Raw genomic sequence first — 23,267 nt, forward strand, 5'->3', positions numbered from 1 at the left:
AAGGGACACAATACAACTGTATGCACTACACAATTGTGCATGGCTTCTGAGGTTGATGCCCTTTAAAGCAGGACAGCCTGTTACATCCTGTGTTCCATGATTCCACCAGTAATCTAATAGGATGTTGGGTGACACCGTGTATAATGCACCCATTTCTATCAAACACTTCTCTCTAACATGCCTTTCTTCAACCATGTACTTGTCCTATGGCGACAGGTGTTCAGAGGTAACAGGTTATGAAGGACTGGTTAGCTGTATGGATTTGCTTTGATCAGTGGAACAGAAATGATGTCTTCTCTGTTATAATAATGACATTTCTTGTGCCCGCTTTGTACAACTTTATGAATCCTGGCAATAACGTGCCCATTCCTAGCAAATGTTACGATGTTAGAGCAAGATGTGTTCCTATTAGGGAAGACGTGCCCACAATTATTGCACCCGTCTTATTGGCACTGCTGCGTGTGTATCTCAAAAGGATTATTGCCTTGGGTTTGTTGCATGTGAATCCGGTTCTGCACTGCTAATATAATAATTATTTACATTCAGGGCGTGTACACTGGCAGGGTACTAACCCTACAAGAACAGCTGGTGCAGATTGGAAAACTAAATGCAGAAGCTGTACGAGGGCAGTGGGCAAATCTTTCCTGGGAATTGTTGTACGCTACCAACGATGACGAGGAACGCTACAGTATACAAGCTCACCCGGTGCTGCTCCGGAACCTGACAGTGCAAGCAGCAGACCCACCTCTTGGATATCCAATTTATTCCTCTGTACCCCTCCATGTGCCTTTGTATTAATCCCGTGTACCGTGTTTCTGCATGTTCAGTGGAAAACACTAATTTATGATCTAGTTACACAATAATAGATGCTGCTGTTGGACTATTTTGGTTTATTTTTATTAAACTGCATGTACAGATTTGTTATGTCGTTACCCTTCACATTTACCTCTGAACCAGTTGATTCATTTTGTTTTATAATTCCAATAGTAATTTGACAAGTGACTTGTAACAGGTCATTGCTTCCTGTGTAAATACTTTTCAAATATGTCTGACCAAAATGTGTATACTGTATAAAATGTATTTTATAAAATGTTCTCTGCGATTGTAGTAAGCCAGTTTACTTGCTTTGTGCTTTTTAACCACCCTGAAGTATACATTTTAAGATGACCTTAAGCTGGGATATTTAGGGGAGGGTCCCCTGCAGACACAGGTCTGCGTCATGGGGATCAGGGACCTAAGCATATATAAAATGAATATGTAAGACAAACTAACAAGTTTATATGGAATACAATCTTCACACCTCCCCAGCTCATGTCCTGCTTGAAGCTCAGTAATGTGGGAGGGGGAGGCAACTGAACTCCAGATACACCAAATGTCTTTAGAGTAACTGCTACCGTGGTGCACAGAGTAAGTTTTTGTGGTCTTAAATATTGGCGCTAGATAGAAAGCAGACTTCAATGGCTGACTAGGTCACTATATCTAGTGTTTCAAGGATGCTTAAAATTCACTGCGGAATCGGATCTGAAATGATGTTGGAAGCAAAGCAATACTGCAAACTAACATTTTCTTTTTATTATTTGTACATGGCTGTGGGCAGTCACCCTGACAGGACAGTCAGAAACTAAGCAGACTAGAAGACATACGTTGATATAACGAAAAAACACTTTCGCTCCATGAGTTCAGCTGAAACCTGAGAATGTGAGTAGGCTGGGACCCTCCTGTTCCCTGCATAGTGGTACATGTGCCCATGGAATAAACAATTTTACCTCTTTGGGCCTGATTCAACAAGGATCACAAGTGCAATTACGCACACCATCGGCCGATTGTTGCGTTTGGTATATGCATTGCAGTGTGCGAGCTCGAACACTCCATTGCGATCGCAGACCTATCACAGAGTGATTGACAGAAAGTACCATTGGGGGGGGGGGGTGTGAGTAATCGGTGAAACGCAGGCGTGCCAATGCAGTTGAACCCCGTTGCAGGGGTGTGCATAAATTATCCACTGCGATGCCATACGCAGCCTGAGTACTCATAGCGTGCGCTGAAGTTAGCAATTCCTGAGTAAGGTCAGAGCTTGTGCAAGTGTCTGTGAGGCTGCGATGGTACTCCATGTTACCTGCGTGCGTAATAGTTACTGAATCATGCCCTTTTATACACAGTTTCTTTTTTAGGATACGTATTACAACCAATACCTTTTTAAAATACACACATTCCAATGTAATCAAATAAGAATTTATTATTAGTTTTCGTGGATTTTGACTTTAAGATGTGACCTGTTATAGTAAAGTGTCTTTTATTTTCCCCCTTTTGCTTGATATATCACACAAAGTTGTATTAGGCGGGTTCTTTAGTGGTACTCAATGGTATTAATGTCCATGAGGAATGACAAATTGGAGAGATATTGGGGGCGATTCAATGAAATGCAGTGTAGGGGCAATGGGGCTGCGGCCTACACCCCGTGCATTTTACCTCACACCTCCATAGGGGTGCACAACGTTAGGCCACCCTATATAACTGTTTTGTGCACACTACTGTACATGTTGCCTGTACCTTGGGTCGAATCAGGAGCTCTTACATTACATTTAATAGAATTGCCCTGATAGAGTCCATTTTAATTTTGCTTCTACAAGTTTTTTTTTGGTTGCTTATTTATATTTCTGCTGCAATACAGTCTCCCGTTTTAATGTTTTTACATTTAATAATGAACATTTATAGATAGGACCTGCTCGTCTTTAAACAGTTTCTGTATTCCCCTCTCACCATCATCCCAAACTTGTTGTGTCCATTCAAAAGCAACAAAATAGGGAGGGGGGGGGGGATAAACCTTTGGGAAGATTCACAATTCTTAGTCAAAATATCCCGCACTATAACAATAAACACACAGGACAATTAAACATGTTTTCACTAAAACTTTGCGGCTCTACCTCAGGAATCTTAGAAGACAATACAAGTGATGTGACAGGGATGTATACTGCTGAGCAATCTTGGAGGGCAGATCTCATCATACACGTCAGTGCAGTAATGGGAGACTGTGGGAAATAGCTAATTACCGCTGGAATCCCGTGCGCAGAGAGGCTGTTAGGAGGTCTTCTTTCTAAAATAGGAAGAATCCGCGTCCTGCAACATAAAGACACAAGTTTTGAATAACAGAATAGAGGAGATAATGTAAGCCTTCTATAAAGAGAAAAGTTGACAAGTCCCATAGCAACCAATTACCATCCAGCTAGCATTGATGCAGCAAATGGCCCCTCTCGGCGCGCCAGGTACCCTGCTAGGCTGAGCATCTTTGTTGCTTGAAAATGCGTCTTTGTCGCAATGTGATACGACTAGGACAGACCAGGAGACTGCACTGATTCATTTGATAAGCGACACTTGTATATCTGTGTGCGACTGAGTCTGGATCTGAATACATAGGGCTACGATGCAGCGGCCGCGGCTTTTTTCCACACTCACGTTCCGCTGCGTTTCATTTACAGACTCCGGCGCACACAGATATGCAAGTGTCACATATCAAATTCATAAGTGCTGTCTGTCCTTTAGAGAGCTGGGCCCGTATTCAATGTGGAGCAAAAAGCCGAAATCGGCGAAAAAGTTTAGCCGATGACTTCATATCGCAGTATTCAATTTCAAATACTTTCCGCCTAGGGGGAAGTCAATGCACTGTAATAGGCGAAAAAGTTTCCAACCATAGTGATCCCCCATGTCAGAGCATCTCTTGGGGGGTGTCAGGCTGATTTCCCCAAATCTAACAGGACTTTCTACTTGTTTCAGTTTCGCCGGGTCACGTTTTCGCCTACTTTCAAATTGAATGTGGGAACGAGCGCGATACTTTTCCGCCTGCAAAACAGGCGAAGTAGGTGAAAAGTCCGGGAGGCGGAAAAGTATTGCGGGTGCGAATCAAATTGAATACGGCTTCTGGTCTGGGCCCTGATACATTTCAGCAGGCGTGGCCTAATAGCAGGACGTGTGATCGCTCCTCCCCACAGGCAGAAGAGACTGCTACTATTGCCTTGTGGCAGCAGTCTCCCTGTCCCCACTGCAATCCAAAACAAAGCAGTGCCTGCTGGGCTAGGCTGGAGAGAGAGGCTGCTGACAGGTGAGAGGGGGCGGCGGAGTCGGGCCCCTCCAACAAGCCTGGGTAATTAATACCAACTCGCCTGCCTCTCTGTGCCCCTAAGTGAGGTCTCCTGGTGGATCTTATGCTTAATACACACTATGCCATGTGTTATTCGTACAGCCAGCGAATTACATATCACGTCTGTGTACAGACAATAGGTCTGTGAATGACACACAAGGTCGGCCCTGCAGCACAGCCAATGACAATATATCTTACAGATATATCGGTGCATCTGGCTGTGTACAGGCTGTAGGGACCACTCACACTGACATCAACTGGGTGTGCAAATTTAAATGCCCGCCGAGGTGTGATGTGAGGCCAGACATATCGAGCGGCCGATTGGTAAGTATGTATAGTTTACCAATTCGGACGGTTGGTCAGGTGGGTCACCTAAGTGCATACCCAGCTTTAGTCGCATCACTTTTTTTTTTTTGTTCATCTGGGAATTTTCACAAACACTTTTTTTTTATGGGGGAGGACAGGTTTTTTTTTTTTTTTAAGAAAAATTATTCTTTATGAGCATACTTCAGTTGGCGTGATACATCTCCCCCTAGATCGAAAGGCTCGTATAATCACGCCAGAGTCAGAATGTGAAGTCACACCTAGAGAAGAAGTCAAAGGTCAGGGCTCATACTCTAGAGCGTTGAAAAATGACTTATTAAAGTGTAGATAAAACTTTGTCCTAGCGTTGAGGAAGCAATAGAAGTGTGTTCATGGACAGGTTTCAAAGTATCCATGCAGCATAGCATACTACAACGCCATTGTATTTTATGGCATATTGCCACCTAATACTGTAGGCAATGTGGTAATTGATGCCGGTCCATTCACAGTGAGCATGTGCACAAATCCATATCTTTATCTCTCTGTACTCAAAGGGCATTTAACAGACTTAGGGACAAATTCAATAAACGTCAAGGTTCTGCCGGAAACCTGAGCGCTACTATAACGCGGGTTAGACGGGCAGGATATCCTTGTGCATTTCTGCTGCCACCTCATAGAGCCGAGAGTAAAATCGAGTGAGGTTTTCCCTCCCGTAATTACCTACAATGTGTGTAGTGTGAGTTTGTGACAGAACCTCATACTTAATTGAATCTGACCTACAATGCTTGTTAACCACTTAACTGACTATTTAATTCCCAGAAAACCACTCAGAATTTTTATTATTTCATTAAGTTTAAACTTTTTTTTTTAATAATATTGAAATATTTTATCTATCTAGGGAGTGTTTTGCAACCCCCCATCCCTCCATGTCCATAGGCCCCCATTATAAAATAACTGCCTACCACCTATAGGCAATAGCCCCTCCAGGGGTCATAAATCCTAATAATACCCCCCACACACCCCATTAATAGTAAACAATTCCGTTTTCTAAACCAAACTCCCCACGTAAAAATAACTTTATTTGCCCCATCCTTCTCCTCCTGTGACCAGTCTTCTTTGTTTTTTAACCCCCTTCCAGAGTCATATTAATTTTTATTAATGCCTCACCCCACTGATGTTTAGATCCCCCTCCCCCAATATGCAGAGCGGGTGTCAGAGGGGACTGATGATCAGTCTTCCCTGCTGAAGCTGATCTAGGTCAGCCACAAAGTGCTTGGTCAGAACTAAGGGCCTGATTCAGATCCGCTCGCGAGCGCTATGCGCATGTGCACGACGGAGCCAGCTCCGTTGTGAGCATGCGCGAGACCCGGATAGCGACGGGCACTCAGTCGCTCCGGGTCTCGTACCAAAAGGGGCGTGCTGTCGATGTTGAGTGACAGCATGCCCCCTTTGGTGGGCGGGCCGGGGGTGTGGCTGCCCAGACGGAGGCGTTCCCATGTGATGTCAGTGGGAGTGCTTTAGGCTCTGTAAAAGCCGAAAGCACTCTGGGGCTTGCAGCAACGAGACCCTACCACAAGGGTCTCGTCGCAAGCCCGATGGTCGCGATGGTCTTGACCATCGCGACCATCTTCCTGGCCGCTCGCTATAGCTGTGGGTGGTCACCCACAGCTATGTGAGTGGCCAGGAGGCCGCTCTAAAAATCAGAGCGAGTGCTCTGTCAGAGCGTACGGCTCTGAATCAGGGTTCCCTTCCTCGCACTGCGATCCCCTAACACATGCGTTAAAGAATGCCGTTCACACGGCATTCAGGGGCGCGATTCCGGAATTGATGTCTGCGGTCATATACTACCGCATCACTTCCGGGTGGTCCAGGGAGTCGGAGGAGGTCCGTTCTGCGCAAGTGCAAACTGGATCTCTGCAAAATCCAGGGGAAGCGGGGTAACAGCACGGTCACATGTGATGCAACGTTGCCAGTTGAAGCACTGCCAGCTGTCGTCACATCACAGGCGACGCCGCCAGTTAAGTTGTTTAATGATTTAAAATAACACCTGTGTGCAAAAGGCGTAAAAGTGTACGTGTCCACTACAAACGGTCGGAGCCAGACATTTCTTCACTTATACCAGAGGTTCCCAAACACTGCCCTCAATCCACCCCAACAGTTCTGGTTTATGCTGGGCACACCCTATAATATAGTGGTCAGGGAACAGGAGTAAAAATTTAATTCCTGGAAGTAATGGATGGGCAGCCGGGCATGCATATGAATCATTTTATAATATAGAATGATTCATATGCATGCCCGGCTGTGCTGCAGGGAGGCTCTAAGCCGGACGCCCGCTGAGATGTTATTACCAGCGGGCGCCCGGCTCCTTCCCTGCAGCGCCACGTTAGCCGGAGGCTGGAGTTCTCTTCTGAACTCCAGCTTCCGCCTCTCTCCATGCGCACTATGGGAGAGACGTCATGACGTCTCTCCCATAGTTCCGAGGCGCAGCCGGGCAGACAGGACGGCGGCGGATGCAGGAGCGGGGATTAAGGCAAGTGTTTTTTTTTTTTTTTTTTGTACAAGCGGCACTACAGGTGCATTATATGGTTGTACTACTACAGGGGCATAACTATGGGGGCACTACTATATGATTTCCTTCCTATCAAATCAAGGGGGTAATGTTGGCGTATCTAAATATATTTTGAGGTAAAAGGTAAAAAAGTTCCCTTACCCCTGCACTAGATGATATGTCTGATCAGCCGGATTGGACGACATATCTGGCACATCGGCCATTGTGTACCTGCTATGTGCTGACTATGGGCGCTCCCGTGTGTTGTCAGCGGCATTGCGATATAGTCAGTATGGTTCCTGCTGTTGCTCCTGGCATCGGCAAGTGTTTTTGCACTTGCAGATACTGGCACCCCGCTGCACGCGACATCACCCCTGGATACACATCGCCAAGTATGTATCCAGCTTTAGAGATATCCATAGTTGAGCACAGATGATTAAATTAAATTGATTAAGGGCCTGATTCTGAGATGTGCGCTAACCATCAGGTTAGCGCACATCTCCGATGGTGGGAGGACTGCACATGTGCAGGAGGTGTACTGGGCATGTGCAGCCCTCAGTCTGCGAGTACACTCCTAGAACCCCACAACTGCAGCCTGATTGACAGACTGCAGCGTTTGGGAGATGGAGCAGGGGTGTTTCTGGCCAGTGTTTCCGGAAATGGGGGTGTGCCACCCCTGTTTTCCAGGAGGGACGAGGCCAGGGTCTGTGTGGGTGCACACAGACTTCCTAACCTCACAAGCTGCCAGGACTCGGTCAGGCTGCGGTAAGCTTCAGCTACTGCAGCTCGGCCGAAGGGCCAACACGATGGTGACTCCGGGTTGCATCCTCGGCCGCAGCGCTGGGATCACGCAGATGCAGCAAGGAGATATCCGACACCACCTTCTGCACTTGTATTTTAAATGGACGGAACTGCGCAGCTGCTAGTGTGCGGCTCTGCAATTCCATCTCTCATTCAGGCCTTGGGCACCTGTGGTCAAGCATTGATATACTTAAAACCTTGACTGTTAGGGTGTCTTTTGGACTGAGGCCCTGATTCAGAGCCGCACGCTCTGAATCAGGGCCGGGCTATTTTCTTTTTTTAGAACGGCCTCCTGGCCGCTCGCATAGCTGTGGGTGACCACCCACAGCTATAGCGAGCGGCCAGGAAGATGGTCGCGATGGTCAAGACCATCGGGCTTGCAACGAGACCCTTGTGGTAGGGTCTCGTTGCCGCAAGCCCCAGAGATATTTCGGCTCTTACAGAGCAGAAATCTCTCCCACTGACTTCTGACACTCGTGAGGTCAGTGGGGCCGCCCCCAAACGGAGGCATTCACATGGGAACGCCTCCATTTGGGCAGCCACTCCCCCACCCACCAAAGGGGGCGTGCTATCACTCAACATTGACAGCACGCCCCCTTTGGTACGAGACCCGGAGTGACTGCCCGTTGCTATCCGGGCCTCGCGCACGTGCACGACGGAGCCGGCTCAGTCGTGCGCATGTGCACTGCCCCACCATCGACCCGGTTGCGAGCGCACAGCGCTTGCGACAGGGTCAGAATCAGGCCCTGAGTTTGGGAAACTCTGGCCTGTTCTGATATTCATGAAATGTAGCATATCACTAGCATCTAGCGGCATCACTAAGACAAAAGGCACTAGGTGCCTGTTATACCACTAGTTCCTAGTGAATCTATAAGCTGCTTATTGTTCCAGTGCACAGAATAACTCCACCGAACTTATACCCCACCCAAAATATCCACCACCCAACATACCTGGCCACTGGGACTGAAAGTGATGGTATTGTCAGCGGTTCCTGTGGCCAGGGTATGGGCAGTTTGCGAGTCGCTTGTACGCAGATGCACCGATATCGGCATCGGCTCTGTTGCAGGGCCAACCTGATATGTCTGTGAATGACGTCATCTCAAAGATGGCAATGCTTTCTGGGACACTAGCATAATGCACATATATACATACAAGGCTGGATTAACAATGGGTGGGTGGAGCTCCAGCTCCAGGCCTCCCATCGAAAAATAGGCCCACAGGATACACAGACTGCTGTGCAGACAGGAAACAATTTTTCTTTTTCCTGTCCCCACCAACTGCCCAGCTTACTCAAATCCCGGCCGCCAGAAGTTTAGCCTATGTTTACTACCCCTCCCCGTGGGGTCTACTGGCCGTCCCAAAGCTCCACCCATGAGTCACCTCATGCTCCACTCCCTGTGATGTGCTACTCGTAAGCTGTGTCCTAGCTCAGGAAGGAAGTAAAGCAGCCCAGCCACCAGCATGCTCAGAATCTTTCCACCGGTCAGTGTAAATCCCCCCCCCCCTCTTCCAGGTCCCACCAGTCATGACCTCTGCTGCTCCAGATGGTATTCCCCCCTATCCTTAATCCAGGGGCATATTAAGAGAGGAAGGGGAATGCACACGGTCCCCCTACTCTTTCCCTAGCAGTAGACTCTGGGCACTAGTCTGTGCCCAGAGTCTACTGTGAATGTCACTGGGGAAATGGCGCAGTGTTGATTTCACTACTGCACGTACGCAATACGCCGGGAAAATGGCCGGCGACCATTTTTCTAGTGATTTATGCGGCCCTGCTGCAGCCGGCGTGGGACTTTAGAGAGGTAAGTACTAAAATTAAGGGAACCCAAGTGGGTGTAGTGTGGTATGTTGACAATCAGAATTTGACATTGATTGTCAGCATACCACACTACAGCCGCTTGGGTTCCCTTAAGTGTGCCTAAAAGCTCCTGTACCCTCCCAGTTTACTATATACTGTATCTATATCTCTGTTCTGAAACATTTGATAATGATAACATTTATACAGATATGACAATAATTTTGGATTTATTTTCTTGTTTTATAAATCCACGCAAGGAAAGACAGACAATACAGCTTACATCCTTTCACAAGATAGAAGGTAGGCGCCAGCTTTGCCCTCCATGGTACTAAACACACCCACAGCAGAGGCCACACACCTACACCGCACTGGTCACGACCCCACATCACCAGTCACACTACTGCAGCGGTACACAATAGGCCCTTCATGAATTTCAGCTCCAGGCCCATGTGGACATTAATCTGGCACTAGATGTACCTGTGGCACGCAAATAAAACAGGGATGGGGAACCTCAGGCCCATGGAATCAGTTGGTCTGGCCCTCTGAGTTTTTTTTTTTTCTACTAGCCTCATCTGGCTAGCAGGGTGCCTAGAATGGCATCCTGCAGCCAGAATCTATACAGCAGTGCCACCTGGAGCGGCCTTAGGAGGCTCCAGGTGGCTTGAGACAGTCACACCGCTGCCCTTACAGCTCCCCAGAATGCTCCTGGCATTGCTGTAATCTCCAGCGCTTGTGACCCTACCCCAGGCAGAGGAGTAGCGTGGAACTATTGCGCCCGGAAAAAGTGCATGTCGTAGCGCCCCCCTCCCTGTACTGAACTGTGAGGTATGGCCAGACTGCGGGGGAATATTGAAGTGAAGAGAAAAACTGCAAACAGTGGCAGTATCACGCTGGGCATTTGGGGAATAGAATCCTTCGGTGATGCACTATCTGTCATTAAGGGGTAGCTCCTTTGGCACTGCTTTATTTATGTATAGCACCTAGGATCTGACTTTTAGCTCTTTTGGATCATTGTTATTAGTCAATAGAGGAGATTGTATTATATATTCTGATCATTTGCGTAAATTGACAGAATACATGTGCCAGAGTGAGATTCCACAGGGTGACTGCGATTACTTCCCCAAGCAGCTCTCACTGGAGTTGGAACACCTATGCGAAGCTCCCGTCTTAGAATTCCGGAACCCTGGATGGCCTCTGTCCATTTTGGTGCCGGAGCTCATGCCTCACTGGAACCACCCTCGCTCCTCCCCTGGCCCCATGTGACATCACATGGAGGGGGCGTGGCCTGCATAAAACCTGCAAATAATGTTATATATATATATATATATATATATATCGAAATGGCCCTCGACAGAAAAAAGGTTCCCCAGCCCTGGCTTAAAGCATTTATTTGGCCATATCCCTCTAAACCTTAATATAAACATTTATATAAATGTAATGTACACTAGAAAACACAAAATTCTCTTTAATCCTTCTGAGAACTGATATAAAGTTAGAAGTCAGGGCCTGATTCAGAGCCAGACGCTCTGACCAGAGCGCTCGCTCTGAATCAGGGCCCTCCTACCTAATATTGGAGCGGCCTCCTGGCCGCTCGCATAGCTGTGGGTGACCACCAACAGCTTATGCGAGCGGCCAAAAAGATGGTCACGATGGTCTTGCGACGAGACCCTTGTGGTAGGGTCTCGCTGCCGCAAGCCCAGAGTGCTTTTGGCTGTATCAGAGCCAAAAACACTCCCATTGACATCACTAGTGATGTCAGTGGGGCCGGACCCAGTCGGTAGGCGTTCCCATGGGAACGCCTCCGTCTGGGCAGGCACACCCACCAAAGGGGGCGTGCTGTCACTCACCATCGACAGCACGCCCCCTTTGGTGCGAGACCCCGAGCGACGGCTTCCCCGTCGTTCGCCGGGTCTCGCGCATGCGCACGACGGAGCAGCCTCCATATTTTTACAATGAAATACCTAAATGTTACTGTCCTCACACCATGCTGCCTGAGATGACCTCAATTTGTCTGCTTTCATATCATTTCATTTTTATTAAACAATAAATCAAATAGCATTACAGGACATTAGCCTGTGCATAGGCAGAAAACTACTACTACAACTTAACATTAAGCAAATTAGCGTGACGATGCCCTGAAAGAACATTGCGCAATTTGGTTGCCTCACTTTTGTCGGTGGAAATGACACATATCTAGTTGTAATGAGCAATAAAGATAAAAGACTAAAGCAGAACTGTTTTCTAATAATTGTCCCTTGCTCGCTGTGACAAGGTGCATTTAGAACATTGCTTATAACCGTTCCTCAATATCCCCAGCATTGTGGAGCTCCTAGCTAGTGGAGTGCTGTTATTTTGATTACATGGACATAAATGTAGTCATATTCTCATTACAATATCTGTTCAATACATAATCATTTATAAATCTATTATGATCCAGTGACATGACAATGAATTTCACACGTAGCACTTACCAATCCACTTTTGAAGTTTTGTATTCTCTTCTGACCAACTTTCCCTGTTATCCACTGCGCCCATGTAGGAGCGTACTGCCAGAGGTAACATATAATTAGAAAGGGCTGGTCTGAAATCCAAGACTCATTCAGGTTATTTGCAGCTGTAACCAACGTAAGGCGAGCGCAGCGTGCAGTTGGCATCTTGTAAGATTGATCTGCAGTATCACCAAATGCCTACAACAAGAAAATAATATGTTTAATGAGATGTGTGATGTGCAGAAATCCACAATTATATTGGAAGTAAACAACTGCATAATCCTAAGTATCCTGCAATAAGGAGTCACAATTGCAGTCTTGGGGTACATTTACTAAAGTGAGAGTTTTTCGAAGTGAGTTTTAGAAGTGATGTTGCCCATAGCAACCAATCATGTTTGGCCATCCACCACGTCAAGGTGGAACCCATCAGATGGGTCTTAACATCCCCAATACTAACACTACCCATAGGTGATTTTAATCAGCACAGGTTCCTACATTGCTGTCTACATACTGTATTAGAATGGGCACTATTATAGGTAAGTCCTAGATAAGTTGACATAATGTGTTAGTATTAGGGATGTTAGGGACCCATCTGATGGGGTTACGTGATGCAGTGGATGGGCAAACATTTTTGGCCGAACATGTACTAAGAACCTCATTTATACTCCATGTTAATTGTAGAGTTTATCAGGATTATTTTGACTATCATTGTATTTTGAGTGTGCATCTGCATTCACTGTCCCCTGCATTGAAAAAGGATACCTAAAACCTCCACTATGCTATGAGCCGGTAACTGAACCCACAGGACTCTGAGAAGTGCAATAGCTCTATGGGAAACTCCTTATTTTGCTTTTTCCCCCCTATGCCTCCGGAGGAGACTGAACTAGGACAAGTAGGTCACTCCCTGGTTTTACCTGCATGTGGACAGTGCGTAAGGAAGCGCAGGGAGTTAAGCCGGACATGTGGAAACCAAACACTATCAACAAGCTCATCAGGGCTAAGGCAACAGCTGGACTGTATGGGAGAACATAGCCTCCAAGAGGAATGCCTTCATACTGATTCACCTATGCATTCACTAGGAATTAGTGGTATGGGAAACCGGCGGACGCAATGCCGACTGCCGGGATCCGACTGCTAAATCCCGGCATGGGTTAAATGACAGGCGATTTTAAATGCAGTAAAAAAAACACAACTTGAACATAAATTTCACTGGAAATTCAAGAAAAATGTAGATCTGCCATTGCATGTGTAGAAAGTTACATGGTGTCTTTATATAGTAATGGTCATCCAACACAAAGGCAATATTTTGAAAGAAACTATTGTTTGGATTGTAGATTCGTAAAGTTCATGGCTGAAGGATATAACAGAGCTATAAGTCAATAATGTTTGTAAAGAGAAATGAAATAAAATCAATCATTATTTATTTTAAACCATGACAAGGGGGGGGGGATGTAATAGGGTCTTAATTTCCAAATATGGCGATTTTTCTGAGATTTTGCTGCAGGATTTAAAGTATTGATTCTTTTAAAAGCAAAACCAGATTGGGTTGCGAATTCTTGTAAATTCAGGCTTTATTATATTCCCTCATATTATAATGTCATACTCTGTACTTCCTGATACAGTGAGAGGAAACTACCTGTAAATAACAGAGAACAACTTAGCGTATAATCGTTTTATCCCAAAAATTTGGACATTTAAAGCCTTCACCACTTTTGGCCACATGCTACATTTGGGGCTTAAGGCAATTTTCTCAGTAGCTTATCTTTGAGCTGGCCTTTGATCTAATAAGCAGGACAAGTCTGGGACCTGTTAGAAGACTATGGTTAGGCTGAGAATCAGTGTCCTGTGTCGAAGCTGGATAATTGGCTGAGACAAGATCAGTTTAAACTTGGATTGCAACGACGCCATCTTGCGACTGGCCGCAAGACGCAATCTTGGAAATGAAATTGCAAGACGCCATTTTGCGAATGGCCGCCCAAGCGCCATTTTAGATAAACTCACACTTTAGTACATGTGGCAATATTACTATTAGCATCATGCGATTGCATCTTACATCATTTCTCATACACACATTAATACGCACAATTGCGCAGTTAACTAGTCGCATATTAGCGAATGCATAAGATCCTGTATGAAAACGCAGAATATTAGCTTCATGCACACAAATCTGCCCCAAGTTAACTAACGTCTTTACATCAAACCCCACATACTCACACATTACATATCCACATACAAGGTTCCATAAGCTTTAAGGTATAAGATTCAAGTATGCACATTTACTATAATTGCTATGAAATAAAGATTATTTTGTAACTAAGGTTTTATATGTGATAAATAAGCAATGTTTGGTATTGTACTGATGCGTACTCTCTGAACAGTATTCCGGTAACATCGATGTAGAGATCGCAACGGGCATTCTCAACTTATGGACCGCAGAGACTTCAAGCAACAAAATGTACATTATATGACCAACTGTTAGGATTTGCATGAGGCGGGAAACCAGAGACCACCAGTTGTTAGAGGCTGGACTGTGTCTATTTGAACCAACCTGTTAGATGCCTTGTAACATATGCCCTCTCCTTTAGGACCAATGGTATTAGCAACAAACTTCTCTATTGTGTTGTCTATTTCTGGGGGGTATAAATAATGTGTGCTCTGACCCTGGGTTTCGAGTCTTCGTGCTGAATGCTGATTGACGAGGGGTTTCTTGCTGATGCCTACATCTGGTCCAGAGCGCTGCGTATGTATAACTGTACTTGGGTCTGTATAATTCCTTTGCGCTATATTGTATTTATAACTAGCGTGTAACTGACTGTACTTTTACTTGAATAATACTTTGTGCTTTGGAACCACAGGTTCTAGGTCTGGAGTCTTTATTTACTGTATAACTGCGTACGCAAAATAGCGTCATTCTTAAGAGGTTTATAGGCAGGATATCAGAAGGTATAGGCAGGGGTGTATAGAGGTTCAAAGGCAGTATCGTTACCTGCAATGTACATTATAAATGTTTGCATGTGCAGGGGAAAGTGTACAAGACAGGTTACCTGATCCTTCTTTACTGTAAAAGCATTTTCCACTATTTTGGATGTAACGGGCCCTGGGCATATGAGGCTTACGGTAATGTCTGGGTAACTCCCCAGTTCAATTCGAAGACTGTTGAAAAATCCCTGTAAAACAAGAAACCACAAGATCATTAAATATATATATATTTTTTTAGAAAGCCTAAACATAAGGCACCAGCACCACAAATTGCAGCTGAGATGCAATAATATTCACTGTGCTCACACAATTATTGCTATGCGTCAGACGCACTAAGGATAGAATCAAAACATTTCAGACATTTGGTTAAGTTTGAGCATATTGGTTTAGCAGTCAGTGGCGTAACTAGGGTATTTGGAGCCCAGGGCAAATTTGAAAAGGGAGCCACGCCCCCCCCCCCCCCCAACATCACGAGATGTGCGCGCGGCGAAGTAAAAAATGGGTGTGGTCACTTAAAAATGGGGTGTGTCAACATGACACACCCCTTTATTTTCACGCTGAACATTCCTATCCATATGCACCTTAACCCCAGTAGTACCCCTTATACAGTACCCCCAGTATGCAGTTGTGGTCCCTCTTATGCAGGCCGATAGTAGTGCCCCTTATACAGTATCCCCAGTAGTGGTCCCCCTTATACAGCCCCCAATTAGTTCCCCTTACTCAGTGCCCCCAGTAGTGGCCCCCCCAAATGCGGTGCCCCACGTAGTGTTCCCCCTTATGCAGTGCCCCCAGTAGCAGTCCCCACAATGCAGTGCGCCCAGTAGCGGTATCCCCTTATGCAGTGCCCTTTATATCGTGCCCCCAGTAGTAGTTGTCCCCCCCCCCCCTATGCAGTGCCCTTTATATAGTGCCCCCAGCAGTAGTCCCCCCCCCCCCCCCTGCAGTTTTCCCAGTAGTGGTCCCCCCTATCCAGTGCCCCCTGTAGTGGCCCTTCCTATTATTGCCATTATTGCCCCCAGTAGTGGTCCCCCGAGTGCAGTGCCTCTAGTAGTAGGCCCCTTTTATAATGCCCCCAGTGGTAGTTCCCCCCCAAGTAGTAGTCCCCAGTTGAGTAGCCCCCCCCCCCAGTAGAGGTCCTCCCAATGGCGCCCCCAGTAGAGGTCCCCCAAGTAGTAGCCACCCCCCTCCCCCGTTGTGCAGATAGGTTAAAATAAAGAAATAAATTATATATATATATATATATATATATATATATATATATATATATAGTCCTGCTCACGACTCCGCTCCCGCCCGGGCTGGCGCGCTCAGCATTATGGGACAGACGTCATGACGTCAGTCCCATTACCCACTGCAGGAGCCGGACGGAAGTCCGGCTCTTGCAGTGGGTGCTGCAGCAGTCAATGAGAGTCTATCTGACTCTCATTGGCTGCTGTTAAACACACGCATCGCCGCCAGCGCTGGCGGCGATGCGTGTGTTATGCACAGCCGGAGCCCGCTTCCTAGCGCTATTGGGCAAGCACTCAGGGGGAGGGAACGGGCTCAGGTGTGAAGCACAGGACCGGTGCTGGAAGCCTAGCGCCGGTCCTGTGTAAATGTGTAGTGCTGACCGCACTCATTGCGGTCGGCGCTACACTGGCTAACTAGGGAGGGCGGGCCGGTACCGCGGCCGGCGGCTCTCCCCCGCGCCGCTGGTCCAACGGCGCCCAGGGCACGCACCCCGCTCGCCCTGCCCTAGTTACGCCACTGTTAGCAGTACACTTGGAAAACAAATGTAAAGCTGAGTTTTGTGGACAGACTGAAGGATGAGAATCAGGTGATTTTTCTTCTTCTTAGAACAACCTTATTAATATTTAAGTCATGTTGTGTCTGTACAAATCGTTCACTGCAAAGATCACTTAATAAAAGATCTTCTGAATCAATTTCACAAAACTATTGCATGTGGAGGAAGCTTTACTACTAGCTAAACTTCTGACTGATCAAACGCATCACGATACAGTCTGAAAACACACGACACGCAACCTAAATAACGCACCTGCAGAGCATGCTTGCTAGCAGCATATCCAGAAGACAGGGGCACCCCAATAAAGCCTGTGACACTGCTTATTACAATAATCTTTCCTTTCCTCCTTTCGGTCATATGTAGCGCAACATATTTAGTCAGAGATACCGTTCCCAAATAATTAACCTCCATCAAACCCTGATAAACATCCATTTCTGTATCCACAAACATCGAGCGCTGGGACCGTCCACCATTATTCACTAACATGTCAATCTGTGGAGAAAAAAAAAAAATAATAACAAGGATCATTGAGCCGATAGGTAACAATTGACATAAATCTGGCACTAGATTTGCGACTGTGGATGGAACATGGTTGGCGAGACCTGTTCAGACTTCAACCTTATTCTGTTGCTCGGTGCTCACGGCAAGATCGATTGTCCCTCTAATTGCCAGGAAGGAGCTATTAGGTTTGTGTTAAGTGCAAAAAGAACCAGTTCTCTAGCTCAAAGCCAATCAGGACGGATGGGATATGGAGACGGTATGTCAGATAATTAAGTTGGCTGATGAATGTGATCCCTATATGTGCCAAACATACTATTTAATCCCAAGTGTTCCTGGTTTTATTTCCCCTCGACCACATCATCGATCCACTTGGCTTGTCCAGCCTGAACACTGCTACACTGATTTGGACGACTGTCGGTCAGGCCAAAATAACGGTGCCTGTGCGCAGCATAACAGAAGATTTATTGGCACTAAATAACGTACGGAGTGCAGTGCCAAGGTAAAGCCTGTCTGACGAAACACGGAGATCTGCCGCAGGTTTACAGAATCTGTGAATGAATATGGGAGGGGGCTGTAATGAAAAGAAGAACAAAAACACTTACTCTGCCAAAATGTTCAATCACTCGGTCAGTTGCTGCTTTATGTGTACTGAGATCGGTTAGGTCAAGGGGAATGATTAATACATCTTTATCTTCTAAATAGCTGATTTCTGTTAACAAAAATAAACAAAAAAGTGTTTAAGAACACCGTCGAAGCGAAGATTTATGCAGGTCTGCACCAGTCACATACATGTGCCCGGCTTTCACCAGACGCAGGTCATATGCACTTACACACAGGTTTTTAAATGTTTGTTTTGCTTGTGAATTACACATTCGCTATTAGGGTTTTTTGTTTTTTTTAGGGGCTGTTAAAACCTTGTACAGCATGTATAACGGATTACTTTCACATACTTTTAAGTTAAATGAATAGGCCCCTTAGCCAGCTGTAGTATACATTACATCTTAAATAATATATATATTTTTTCATATTAGCCAAAAGAACAAAACTACTAGAAATAAAAGACACACAGATGCATCCAAATACTTTTGCAGAACATATAAGGAGGATAAAAGGCACACACCAAGGCATCTTTGTTTCACTCTTAGCAGCTCAGCTTCTCTTCTGGATGACAGGACTAGTAAGGCACCTAATTTGGCTAACTGGTAGCATAACTCCTCCCCGATACCGCTGGATGCACCGGTCACCCACACAACGCTGCCGCTAAATTTGCTTTCTGGAAAAAAAAAAAAAAATCAAATAATTTATATCAACACAAACATTGTAGATAGATGTGTTTTGAAGGGAAGACGGCAATCTAAATATGTCCAGGGTCGGACTGGCCCATGGGTGTACAGGGGAAATCTCCGGTGGGCTCCATTCCCTGAGGAACACCCACCCACCTACCACACCCACCTCTAGACTGAGTAACTTTGTGGAGAAGAATCATGGATGAACTTGGGTGCTTGGTTTGAAATCAACATCAAGATTAGCCCTCCTGCCAATCAAAGTGAGTGGTCCTGACACAACCCTGCCCTCTTCTTTATAAAGGGGTCCTGTTCTTTGTATATCCTGTCTAATTGTTGGTCAAGTCCCTCTGTTGTGGGTGGCCACACCCCCTGATTGCTGGCCACACCCCTACCACTGCATTCCCTGGTCAGCCCTTTATAGCCCAGTCCGACACTGTATATGTCATCAATGTATCTCGGGCACATACAACCCATTATGGAATACTCTGCTCTTCAAAACCCCTGAATATTTGTTTTTCTGGCATCGAGAATTTATCGTATTGGAGATAGATAGATAGATAGATAGATAGATAGATAGATAGATAGATAGATAGATAGATAGGGGTTGGGTATGAAATCCCGGCTGTTGGGATGCCGCTGGTCAGAATACCGACAGCGGCATTTCGACACCCATAGGAACTAATGGTAAGTGTTTTACTAACCCCTACCCTAATCCTCCCTCCCCGGTGCCAAACCCTAACCTCCTCCCCTAGTGCCTAAGTCTAACCTCCCCCCTCTCCTAAACCTAACACCCCCTCCCCGCACCCTAAACCTAGCCTCCCCCCGAGTGCCTAACCTTAACCTCCTCCTCCCCGCACCATAATCCTAACACTCCCTCCCCAATGCCTAACCCTCCCCCTAACACCCCAGGATACTGGTACTGAGATCCCGACCTGTCAGGATTTCGGCGCTGGTATTTAGACTTTCGGCATCCCGCACACCAGGATGCCGACTACATCCCGATAGATCAGTGATTTTCAACTCGAGGCACACTACATGAGATTTTCAAATTGGCAAGGCACACTATCCAGCCTGTGTGACCAATGAAATAACACACTACATTGGCCTCCTCAGGAATAACACACACTACATTGGCCTCCTCAGGAAAACACACACTACATTGGCCTCCTCAGGAATAACACACACTACATTGGCCTCCTCAGGAATAACACACACTACATTGGCCTCCTCAGGAATAACACACACTACATTGGCCTCCTCAGGAATAACACACACTACATTGGCCTCCTCAGGAATAACACACACTACATTGGCCTCCTCAGGAATAACACACACTACATTGGCCTCCTCAGGAATAACACACACTACATTGGCCTCCTCAGGAATAACACACACTACATTGGCCTCCTCAGGAATAACACACACTACATTGGCCTCCTCAGGAATAACACACACTACATTGGCCTCCACAGGAATAAAACACACTACATTGGCCTCCACAGGAATAAAACACACTACATTGGCCTCCACAGGAATAAAACACACTACATTGGCCTCCACAGGAATAAAACACACTACATTGGCCTCCACAGGAATAAAACACACTACATTGGCCTCCACAGGAATAAAACACACTACATTGGCCTCCACAGGAATAAAACACACTATATTAGCCTCCACAGGAATAAAACACACTATATTAGCCTCCACAGGAATAAAACACACTATATTAGCCTCCACAGGAATAAAACACACTATATTAGCCTCCACAGGAATAAAACACACTATATTAGCCTCCACAGGAATAAAACACACTATATTAGCCTCCACAGGAATAAAACACACTATATTAGCCTCCACAGGAATAAAACACACTACATTGGGCTCCTCAGGAATAAAACACACTACATTGGGCTCCTCAGGAATAAAACACACTATATTAGCCTCCACAGGAATAAAACACACTACAGTACTAGTGTGCTGAACTGACCACCGCGGCACACTTGAAAACCGCTCTGAAACACACTGCGGTAGATAGAAATAATTAGGCTGAGCACCAAGGCAAAGTTAATATTTCAAACAGGAAGAACACTCCAAGCAGGTAAATTGCATAAACTACATAAGTTTATTGCCAAAATAACAAGCAGATGGAGCATAACAAAAATCTTCTATACATATATTAAGTTTTATAACACACATCATGCATTTATTTTTTTTCACGATGTTCTGAGACAACTTCATAACCAGGGACCCAGAGGATTTGCAAGTAATAATGTATATTTGGGGGCAGTAGTCTCGCAGCTAATTACCTGGTGAGTGACCAAAGCGCTCAGCCCACAACAGTGTGAGATCTGCATCAGCCTTAATGAGCCTGACGAGCTGTACGAGGCAGTAAGCCAGGCAGCAGAGTCCCAGGAGTCCCAATGAGGTGAGCAGATCCATGCCGTGCACCGTACAGCAGCTTACACACTAGGTCACGCGTGGAGTGGGTCTGACACTTTGGGTGTCCTCTGATACAGTACTAGGTACAGTTGGAGAGGAGTTCCTTATTAATGGAAGGAACAGGAGGGCTCTCGGCCAGTGTGAATCCTCCTCCTACTTCCCTCTATACAGCGGAAGCCGTGCTCCTGTCATGCAGCCTCCATTCATGTTACATACAGCAGCCCGGTGCCTGGCTCTGTGCTCCAGGGCAGTTGCATAACTTTATTACGGAGCCAAGATGGCATCGGGAGGTTATGTGCACTTTGGTGTTCTATCATCGGTGCTGGCAAATGATTATCTGCAATATGCTCCTGGCTGCCATAGATCCGCATATAAGAGTATGTATAGGGCTGTGCATCTTTCTATGGCTAGGTATGTGCTGTTTTTTTTTTTTTTTAAAGATAGGTAATCTGGAAGATCATTACTAGTAAATGTACTATTACACGCTTACAAAGGATAATAGGCACCATGAGAAGGGAGTGTTACATTAACACCACAGAATGGTAAATTGTAGCAAACCTATTTAGTTGAATCATAGTACTAGTTAAACTTCTGGTATGCGGTGGCATCACTATGGGTGGTGACACCGGGTGCGGCACTTAGGTAATCCCCCAGGTGCGCCTTCGCGGGCCGTGTCCTCATGCCCATGAGGCCATGTCCCCTGATGTGTACCGTCCCATTTCTCGTCACACTGGGGACTTGACCACAGCCTATCCCAGCATAGTGATAACTCGTGGCCCTACTGCATTCCAGGAATGACCATTAATGGTTAACTGATGGTTTTGCCATTGATGGCAGAGATCCAATGGTTCCCCGCCATCAATGGCAGCCTGACACCCGATCGTTTTATTATTTTTTCTGATGACACAAAGCTTAGCCTCACCCCTGGTGGTCTGCTAAGCCCCATCCCCAATTCTGATTGGCCTGCGGCCCGCCGAGCCCCCCAGCACTGGGACATAGATGGTTTTGTGCCACCGACAGTAATCACAGATGGAAGCATCGATGGTGACCATCAATGGACAGCCCACCAATGGCCATCCTAACTGCATTCCACCAAGTTCCTATTGAAATTGGCAAGACGAGGATCATAATGCTGCAATTCACATGTTCATGAAAGGGGCTAATTTGATGCGATTTTATGAGATACTATCTGGGATACCCGGCGTTGCCCGGGTTGAAGACTGGACCCTGAAGTACGCCTGCAGCCTTTATTTGTTTACATTGTCCTCGCCTATAAAACCCCATTCCATTGATTCTGAAAAGGATCCCACTGTTTGCTAACATGCATGCAAACAATGGCGTAACTACTGTGGGTGCAAGGAATGCGGCTGCTATGGTGCCCGAGCTGCTTCTGGCCCACTGCTCCCCCTGCACCCAGTCAAGCACACAAGGTCCAGGAAGGGCTGCTGCCGGGTTCCTGGGTGCCAGCGGTGTTGATTTGGTGAAGACCCGCCACCTAATTACAGCTGGCGCATCGGCAGGCACACATGGAGAGAAAGCTCAGCCGGTCATGAGGCAATCAGAGCTCGCAGACCGGCAGCCAATCAGCAGTGGCGGCTCCTGATTGGCTGCCGGTCCACGAGCTCCGATTGGCTGTAATTAACTGGCGGCCCAGCACCACATCCACACCTGCTGATGGCACATGGGGAGGGGAGAGGATGCTGGAGGGACATAAGGAGGTGAGTTGCTGGGGGGGGAGGGGGAGCAAAATGTGTCAGGGGCACTACTATTATGTGGAATAATGTGTTATATGGGGCGCTACTACTATGTGGCATAATCTGTAAAGGGGATTACCGTGGTATAATGTGTAAGGGGCATTACTGTGTGACAGTGTATAAGGGGCACTACTACTGTGTGGCATAATGTGTATAAGGGGTACTACTGTGTGGCATAGGCTTTATATTGGTCTATATACAGTTATATTTATGTGCTTTTATATTTAAATATACATTTTATATATAAATTTCATCAATAGAAGCACACAACGGATTTGCCCGTCCGGCAAAAAACTGGACTTTTTTTTCATAAATGTTTAATTTCAGTGGAAGTTACACATACATCATGGCTTTCCTACCTAGGACGGCTGCCGTGCCATCTCCAGAACTTAGTGCATCACATAACTTTATGCATGCTTTCACACACACAGATTTCAGATGTCCGGTGGCC

General features: G+C 46.2%; 2 protein-coding genes across 4 annotated transcripts in view; one reads left to right on the top strand and one right to left on the bottom strand.

Moving 5' to 3' along the window:
- Positions 1-1,107, top strand: part of PCNX4 (pecanex 4) — an 81,378-nt gene extending 80,271 nt beyond the window's left edge. For all 3 annotated transcript variants that reach the window (XM_088473723.1, XM_088473725.1, XM_088473724.1), the window contains exon 12: positions 547-1,107. In XM_088473723.1, the coding sequence (XP_088329849.1) occupies positions 547-798 (252 nt within the window). In that variant the 3' untranslated portion in view covers positions 799-1,107. The remainder of the gene's footprint in view (positions 1-546) is intronic.
- On the bottom strand, positions 859-21,205 carry DHRS7 (dehydrogenase/reductase 7). The gene is made up of 7 exons (XM_088473726.1): positions 20,930-21,205; positions 18,455-18,607; positions 17,937-18,043; positions 17,086-17,325; positions 15,116-15,238; positions 12,054-12,269; positions 859-3,117 (listed from the first exon to the last, which is right to left on the bottom strand). The coding sequence occupies exons 1-7, from the start codon at positions 21,060-21,062 to the stop codon at positions 3,079-3,081; spliced, it is 1,011 nt and encodes a 336-aa protein (XP_088329852.1). The 5' UTR covers positions 21,063-21,205; the 3' UTR covers positions 859-3,078.
- Positions 21,206-23,267: the final 2,062 nt, after the last annotated feature.

The sequence above is a fragment of the Taudactylus pleione genome, unplaced genomic scaffold, assembly GCF_031769625.1.
Source record: "Taudactylus pleione unplaced genomic scaffold, aTauple2 ptg000139l, whole genome shotgun sequence".
Taxonomy (NCBI): domain Eukaryota; kingdom Metazoa; phylum Chordata; class Amphibia; order Anura; family Myobatrachidae; genus Taudactylus; species Taudactylus pleione.